The 8889-nt window shown below is 39.6% G+C and overlaps 2 protein-coding genes across 2 annotated transcripts in view; both read left to right on the top strand.

Annotated features, from left to right (window-relative positions):
• Positions 1-1407, top strand: part of LOC307270362 (tripartite motif-containing protein 16-like) — a gene marked incomplete at its 3' end in the record, with an annotated part of 2326 nt that extends 919 nt beyond the window's left edge. The window contains exon 2 of the mRNA XM_080054249.1: positions 641-1407. Coding sequence (XP_079910375.1) covers positions 641-1407 — 767 coding nt within the window. The remainder of the gene's footprint in view (positions 1-640) is intronic.
• Positions 1408-5008: 3601 nt separating this feature from the next.
• On the top strand, positions 5009-8403 carry LOC307270361 (tripartite motif-containing protein 16-like). The gene is made up of 2 exons (XM_080054248.1): positions 5009-5935; positions 6578-8403. Exons 1-2 carry the CDS (start codon positions 5041-5043, stop codon positions 7339-7341), a joined length of 1659 nt encoding a protein of 552 aa, XP_079910374.1. The 5' UTR covers positions 5009-5040; the 3' UTR covers positions 7342-8403.
• The last annotated feature ends 486 nt before the right edge of the window (positions 8404-8889 follow it).

Raw genomic sequence — 8889 nt, forward strand, 5'->3', positions numbered from 1 at the left:
CGAAATTCACTTCTTGTTTTGCCTGTGTGTCTGTAACATGTGTTTGGGGCTTTTTGGATAATTTCCAGGGCAATCTTATCAAATGTTTGAAAACACCTTGTCCCCTCTATCAGGATTTTCCAAATTAAATTTAAGACTATTAAACCTGCAGTGTGTAGAATTTGGGGTTTTATTTCCTAGCAGATTTTGTAGAAAGTAATTATAATATCCATAAGTACATTTAATTTAGTGCATAATAGCTGAAAAAAAATTTAATAATTTTTTTCTCCCTTAGAAAGGGTCTCATATATGTCCATATTTCTGCATATTTTGGACCAAGGCCTAGTGCCACCATCTTGAAAGTGTCATAGTTGGATTGTCATCAGGTGCATTGTTTAAAATTTAGAATTGTTCTTGTCCTTGAAGGCCACTGTAGCTTCTGTTATTATTCGAAAGGGGTGGGGTTACCCAGGGAGCGTTGCATTCTAGAACTTTGTAGAACTTACTTGATGATGTCATATTACACACTGCACCTTTAAATGCTTTTGTTACACCACTTTGAATGACATGTAGTTTACGGTGGCATTTAAAGACCGCTTCAAATGAATTTCAAGGGCAATTCAATATATTTTGCAAATTTTCTTCCCCGTTCCACACACAGAGGATCACAACCAGTTTCTACAGGACTACCGCTCACTGCCAGCACTCAGTGAATCTACATCCAGCATCAACATCCATCCTCTGAGATACTTTGAGGACGTGACAGCGGCTGTGTCAGAAGCCAGAGAGAAGCTACAGGACGTCCTGAGAGAGACATGGACAAACATCTCACTGACAGAGACTCAAGTGGATGTTTTACTGCCTCAACCAGAGCCCAAGACCAGAGCTGACTTCTTAAGATATTCACGTGACATCACTCTGGATCCAAACACAGCAAACACACGGCTGTTATTATCTGAGGGGAACAGGAAAGCATCAAGAATGGAACAACAACAGTCTTATCCTAGTCATCCAGACAGATTCACTGATGTTTATCAGGTCCTGAGTAAAGAGAGTCTGACTGGACGTTGGTACTGGGAGGTGGAGTGGAGCGGGGTAGGGGTTCATGTAGCAGTCGCATACAAGAATATCAGCAGAGCAGGGAGAGGGAGAGAGTGTTACTTTGGATTCAATGATAAATCCTGGGCGTTATATTGTTCTAAAGAAAGTTTAACATTCTGGTTCAACAGTGTCTATACTTCCGTCTCAGGTCCTCGGTCCTCCAGAATAGGAGTGTACCTGGATCACAGTGCAGGTGTTCTGTCCTTCTACAGCGTCTCTGGAACCATGACTCTCCTCCACAGAGTCCAGACCACATTCACTCAGCCGCTCTATGCTGGAGTTTGGCTTTACTCAGGAACCACTGCTGAGTTCTGTAAACCCAAATAGACAAAAGTCATTTAAAGGTGCAGTGTGTAATATAACATCATCAAGAAAGTTCTAGAAAGTTCTAGAATGCAACGCTCCCTGGGTAACCCCACCCCTTTTGAATAATTACAGAAGCTACAGTGGCCTTCAAGGACAAGAACAATTCTAAATTCTAAACAATGCACCTGATGATATTCCAACCAACATGAATTCCTCCATAAGACTTGCCTGCTCAATGTACAAAATGTAATATTAATATTTGTAATTCTTCGCTCAGAAGGATAATTCAGATTATTGGCAGAGGTGATTTTACACCAATGAGGACATATTGATGAATGAGGATATTGATTTTAGCTAATAAATTACTTAAAATGTTACACAGTGTCCCTTTAAACTTATTTTGTCTTCATGTTTGAAGCAGAGAGATGATTGTTGTTGTATTATAATCACAGCACTGAGATCAGCTGTCAATCAAACTTTATGGGCGGGACTTTGACATCTTCTCATTTGGTTTTCTGTAAAATGTTTCCTGTGTGTTTAGCCACGGAGGCTTTCAATGCTCATGACTTTAGTTTACCTGAACTGACTTTTCTCTGCATGAGCTTGTAGAGTTCTCTTTGCTCTAAATATTTGTTGAATATTTGTATTAATGTACATACAGCCGCGGAAAAAATTAAGAGACCAGTCTGGATTTTTCTTCAATCTTCATCTCTACATTACTTATTATTGAAAATGCTCTAAATGACAATATTTTTATTGTGAATTTGGTAGAAATGTTGTCAGTAGTTTATATTATGAAACCAAAATGTTCATTCTACTCAAACATTATGCCTCTAAAGAGTAAAACGAGAGACACTGAACATTTGGAGCGGTCTCTTAAATTTAACATTACATTTAGTTAAACTTAGGATATTACTAACACGTTATTAAATCCAAACATCTAGTGAAAAGTGATCAAAATATTCTGATGTCTAACAATGTTTTTCTGCTATTTGAAACTCACAAATAACTAACTAAAAAGAACCAAATTTAACCATTAACAAGCACTAACTCTAGCCACGAAACCCAAATAGTTCTCCCTACAAATGGTCCCAACACAGTTAATATAATATAAATAATTATTGAATACATACAGATGAAACTCGAAAAATTAGAATATCATGCAAAAGTTCATTTATTTCAGTAATTCAACTTAAAAAAGGTGAAAATAATATATTATATCGACTCATTACATGCAAAGTGAGATATCTCAAGCCTTTATTTGTTATCATTTTGATCATTATAGCCAACAGCTTATGAAAACCCCAAATTCAAAATCTCAGAAAATTTGAATATTACATGAAATCAATAAAAAAAAAAGGGATTTTAAATACAGCAATGTCTGCCCTCTATAAAGTATAATCATGCATATGTACTCAGTACTTGGTTTGGGCCCCTTTTGAATGAATTCTTGCCTTAATTCCAATTAATTCCCCATGATATTCTAATAATACGAGTATCACCTGTACACTGCTGTTCCTGCTGTATAGATGCTGTTGTGTATTTTACGTTAACGTGTCTTTTTTCACCGCTATTTCTATGATTTTAAATTACTTTTGTAAAACGCTCTTTTGACACCTTTGTATTTTTATATTTCTATCCTTATTCTCTCTGAACCTCTTTTGTATTAACATTCAAATATCCCTGTTACGCTCTCTATACCATGTAACCTGCTTTACTGCTTAAAGCCCTACTTCACCGGTGGAAATATGAAGGTGTATTGAACTCTGAGATCCTATGTAGTACAAATGTGCAAACATGTTAGAAATCGGTTCATCCTAGCCTGAGAAAAGGCAGAAAGAGTGTTTTATGGTCTCACTGTCTAACCCTACATTTTACCATGTGTGACATCACACTTTGTAAAATGTAGGGTTAGGATTAACAGGACAGCTGGGCCAAGGGAAGACTGAGGGAAGAAAAACCTCATTCATTATATCCTAACAGTGATTTTATAATTCATAGAACGCCGGTTCCGTATGGGTGAAGTATTCCTTTAACAGATTTTTTAGTTTGAAATAGCAAAGATGAGAAAGGCTCTGAGTTAGCATGAGTATTATTCACTCATATGTCGCTGTGAGATACACCGCACTGTCCCTGTGCCTGTGCATGCCTTAACTGAGTTATGATCCATACAGAATGACTACTGTGTGATAACCATGCATTTATTAAACACACTGTTGATCTTAAACACTTGTGTTGAGCTGTTTTTGTTATGTTTAAAGTGTTAAAGCTATAGTGCGTGACTTTTTTCATATAGATTAATGTCGGTTGCATTCGAGCCATCGCCAAAATTAGTTGACAAAAAAGTTGATGAAGCTAACTATCAGCTCCCTACAAAACTCTCTCTGTATTTCTCAGTATGGCAGCGTTTACAAACTGGTGTCCCCCCCCCCCCTCCCTGACACTGGTGCAGGAGCTCAGAAAAATCCCAAGAAGAGCCCAAGAAATGTTTCAGTTGATCTTCACAATTTATTTTATGTTTAAAGGTGAAGTCAGTGATTCTGGAGAACGCTTTTTGTCAAAATCACTTTTTGGTCAAAATCAGTGAATATCTCCTCATGATCCACTACCTGTCTGTATACTGTTTTAGTGTTAATACACAGCCTAGGCTCTGTAAAATGTCATGTTGCGTAGCTGCAGTCCCCTTTGTTAACATACCCAGTTTACAGAGCCTAGGCTGTGTATCAACACCAGTTTGTTTTCCAGCACAACCACAGTACAGACAGGTAGCAGATCATGAGGAGATATTCACTGATTTAGACAAAAAGTGATTTTGACAACAAGCGTTCTCCAGAAGCGAATATTTAAGAACCTTTCCTGCTGTGTGTGTGTGTGTGTGTGTGTGTGTGTGTGTGTGTGTGTGTGTGTGTGTGTGTGTGTGTGTGTGTGTGTGTGTGTGGGTGTGTGTGTGTGTGTGTGTGTTGTGTGTGTGTGTGTGTGTGTGTGTGTGTGTGTGTGTGTGTGTGTGTGTGTGTGTGTGTGTGTGTGTGTGTGTGTGTGTTGTGTGTGTGTGTGTGTGTGTGTGTGTGCATGTGTGTGGCTGTCTTGGGTGGAATGTAGAAACGTCTCCATGTTCACCAAAGGTTTTTGGAATGATCTGATGTATTTCCAAATGATCAGTAAACAAGTACTAAACACACAGTATCTCTGAAGCCGCTCCTCTTGCTGGAATGAAGCTTGTGTGAGTGTGTGTGTGTGTGTGTGTGTGTGTGTGTGTGTGTGTGTGTGTGTGTGTGTGTGTGTGTGTGTGTGTGTGTGTGTGTGTGTGTGTGTGTGTGTGTGTGTGTGTGTGTGTGTGTGTGTGTGTGTGTGTGTGTGTGTGTGTGTGTGTGTGTGTGTGTGTGTAAACCTCGTTAACCCCTCCCTCTTGTTCCTGCTCCAAAGTACAGCCAGCTCCACTCTGTACACACACACACGTCCTAGTTCCTCCCCTTTAGATCTACAGTCATGTGGGATGGGTGTAACCAGCTGACAGGCCCCATTCACTGCACACACACATGCTGTTCAGATCAGAGCAGCTCAAACTAAGTTTCGTTTCTAGTGAAAGTAAACTCAGACAGTCGCTGACACACACACACACACACACACACACAGACAGAGAGAGAGAGAGTTGAAATGGCGCAGAAAGGAATTCAGCTGGACCGGGAAACTTTCTCTTGTTCGATCTGTCTGGATCTACTGAAGGACCCGGTGACTCTTCACTGTGGACACAGCTACTGTATGAACTGTATCAAAGACTTCTGGGATGAAAAGGAAATCTACAGCTGCCCTCAGTGTAGGCAGGCATTCACCCCGAGGCCTGTGCTGCTGAAAAACACCATGTTAGCAGTTTTAGTGGAGGAACTGAAGAAGACTGGACTCCAAGCTGCTTCTTCTCCTGCTGATCACTGCTATGCTGGACCTGAAGATGTGGCCTGTGATTTCTGCACTGGGAGAAAACTGAAAGCCCTCAAGTCCTGTCTGGTGTGTGTGGCCTCTTACTGTGAGAAACACCTCCAGCCTCACTACGATGTGGCTCCTTTAAAGAAACACAAGCTGGTGGAGCCCTCCGAGAAGCTCCAGGAGAACCTCTGCTCTCGCCATGATGAGGTGATGAAGATTTTCTGCCGTACTGATCAGCAGTCTATCTGTTATCTGTGTTCAATGGACGAACACAAAGGCCACGACACAGTGTCAGCTGCAGCAGAACGCACTGAGAGGCAGAGAGAGCTGGAGGGGAGTCGACTAAACATCCAGCAGAGAATCCAGGACGGAGAGAAAGATGTGAAGGTTCTTGAACAGGAGGTGGAGGCTATTAATGGCTCTGCTGATAAAGCAGTGGAGCACAGTGAGAAGACCTTCGCCGAGCTGATCCGTCTCATCCAGAAAAGAGGCTCTGATGTGAAGCAGCAGCTCAGAGCAAAGCAGGAAACTGAAGTGAGTCGAGTCAGAGATCTTCAGGAGAAGCTGGAGCAGGAGATCGCTGAGCTGAAGAGGAGAGACGCTGAGCTGAAGACGCTGGCACAACACGGTACGGAATTCACTTCTTGTTTTGCCTGTGTGTCTGTAACATGTGTTTGGGGCATTTTGGATCATTTCCAGGGCAATCTTATCAAATGTTTGAAAACACCTTGTACCCTCTATCAGGATTTTCCAAATGAAATTTAAGACTATTAAACCTGCAGTGTGTAGAATTTTGGGTTTTATTTCCTAGCAGATTTTGTAGAAAGTAATTATAATATCCATAAGTACATTTAATTTAGTGCATAGTAGCTGAAAAAAAATTTAATAATTTTTTTCTCCCTTAGAAAGGGTCTCATATATGTCCATATTTCTGCATATTTTGGACCAAGGCCTAGTGCCGCCATCTTGAAAGTGTCATAGTTGGAATGTCATCAGGTGCATTGTTTAAAATTTAGAATTGTTCTTGTCCTTGAAGGCCACTGTAGCTTCTGTTATTATTCGAAAGGGTTGGGGTTACCCAGGGAGTGTTGCATTCTAGAACTTTGTAGAACTTTCTTGATGATGTCACATTACACACTGCACCTTTAAATGCTTTTTTTACACCACTTTGAATGACATGTAGTTTACGGTGGCATTAAAAGACGCTTCAAATGAATTTCAAGGGCAATTCAATATATTTTGCAAATTTTCTTCCCCGTTCCACACACAGAGGATCACAACCAGTTTCTACAGGACTACCGCTCACTGCCAGCACTCAGTGAATCTACATCCAGCATCAACATCCGTCCTCTGAGATACTTTGAGGACGTGACAGCGGCTGTGTCAGAAGCCAGAGAGAAGCTACAGGACGTCCTGAGAGAGACATGGACAAACATCTCACTGACAGAGACTCAAGTGGATGTTTTACTGCCTCAACCAGAGCCCAAGACCAGAGCTGACTTCTTAAGATATTCACGTGACATCACACTAGATCCAAACACAGCATTCAAACGGCTGTTATTATCTGAGGGGAACAGGAAAGCAACAAAAATGGGTCGACAACAGTCTTATTCTAGTCATCCAGACAGATTTACTGGTGCTTCTCAGGTCCTGAGTAAAGAGAGTCTGACTGGACGTTGGTACTGGGAGGTGAAGTGGAGCGGGGAAGAGGTTGATGTAGCAGTCGCATACAAGAATATCAGCAAAGCAGGGTTGGAAAGTGAATTTGGATTCAATGATAAATCCTGGGCGTTATATTGTTCAAAAGAAAGTTTAACATTCTGGTTCAACAGTGTCCAAACTCCCGTCTCAGGTCCTCAGTCCTCCAGAATAGGAGTGTACCTGGATCAGAGTGCAGGTGTTCTGTCCTTCTACAGCGTCTCTGGAACCATGACTCTCCTCCACAGAGTCCAGACCACATTCACTCAGCCGCTACACGCTGGAGTGAGGCTTTGTTATAAAGGAGCCACTGCTGAGTTCTGTAAACTCAAATAGACAAAAGTCATTTAAAGGTGCAGTGTGTAATATGACATCATCAAGAAAGTTCTAAAAAGTTCTAGAATGCAACGCTCCCTGGGTAACCCCACCCTTTAGAATAATAACAGAAGCTACAGTGGCCTTCAAGGACAAGAACAATTCTAAATTCTAAACAATGCACCTGATGACATTCCAACCAACATGGATTCCTCCATAAGACTTGCCTGCTCAATGTACAAAATGTAATATTAATATTTGTAATTCTCCGCTCAGGAGGATAATTCAGATTATTGGCAGAGGTGATTTTACACCGATGAGGACATATTGATGAATGAGGATATTGATTTTAGCTAATAAATTACTTAAAATGTTACACAGTGTCCCTTTAAACTTATTTTGTCTTCATGTTTGAAGCAGAGAGATGATTGTTGTTGTATTATAATCACAGCGCTGAGATCAGCTGTCAATCAAACTTTATGGGCGGGACTTTGACATCTTCTCATTTGTTTTTCTGTAAAATGTTTCCTGTGTGTTTAGCCACGGAGGCTTTCAATGCTCATGACTTTAGTTTACCTGAACTGACTTTTCTCTGCATGAGCTTGTAGAGTTCTCTTTGCTCTTAAATGATTGTTGAATATTTGTATTAATGTACATACAGCCACGGAAAAAATTAAGAGACCAGTCTGGATTTTTCTTCAATCTTCATCTCTACATTACTTATTATTGAAAATGCTCTAAATGACAATATTTTTATTGGGAATTTGGTAGAAATGTTGTCAGTAGTTTATATTATGAAACCAAAATGTTCATTCTACTCAAACATTATGCCTCTAAAGAGTAAAACGAGAGACACTGAACATTTGGAGTGGTCTCTTCATGTTTTTCCAGAGCTGTATGTGTTGTTGTGTCTCTTTCTCTGTGCTGGTCTTTACAGGGAAAGCCCTGGATCTTCATTTATCCTCCAAATCATGTACTTATAATGAAAGCCTATTATTATAATTCTTTTATGATGTAATTTGATTCCATCTGAACTCAGACACAGTTGTTCCTTGTGTTCGTTCTTGTTGTCCATAAAAATTATAAAATCCAATAAATAAATAAAAAAAAATAAAAAAAATGTAGATTGAATTTGTTCATGAAATCGTTGAACAGACTTTACTGATGTGATGTGTGAACATATTGAAAATGCTCTTTAATGACAATATTTTTATTGGGAATTTGCTAGAAATGTTGTCAGTAGTTTATATTATGAAACCAAAATGTTCATTCTACTCAAACATTATGCCTCTAAAGAGTAAAACGAGAGACAGCGAACATTTGGAGTGGTCTCTTAAATTTAAAATTACATTTAGTTAAACTTAGGATATTACTAACACGTTATTAAATCCAAACATCTAGTGAAAAGTGATCAAAATATTCTAATGTCTAACAATGTTTTTCTGCTATTTGAAACTCACAAATAACTAACTAAAAACAACCAAATTTAACCATTAACAAGCACTAACTCTAGCCACGAAACCCAAATAGTTCTCCCTACAAATGGTCCCAACACAGTTAATATAATAT

This window comes from Ammodytes marinus (genome assembly GCF_949987685.1).
Source record: "Ammodytes marinus genome assembly, contig: scaffold_152, whole genome shotgun sequence".
In the NCBI taxonomy this organism is placed as follows: domain Eukaryota; kingdom Metazoa; phylum Chordata; class Actinopteri; order Uranoscopiformes; family Ammodytidae; genus Ammodytes; species Ammodytes marinus.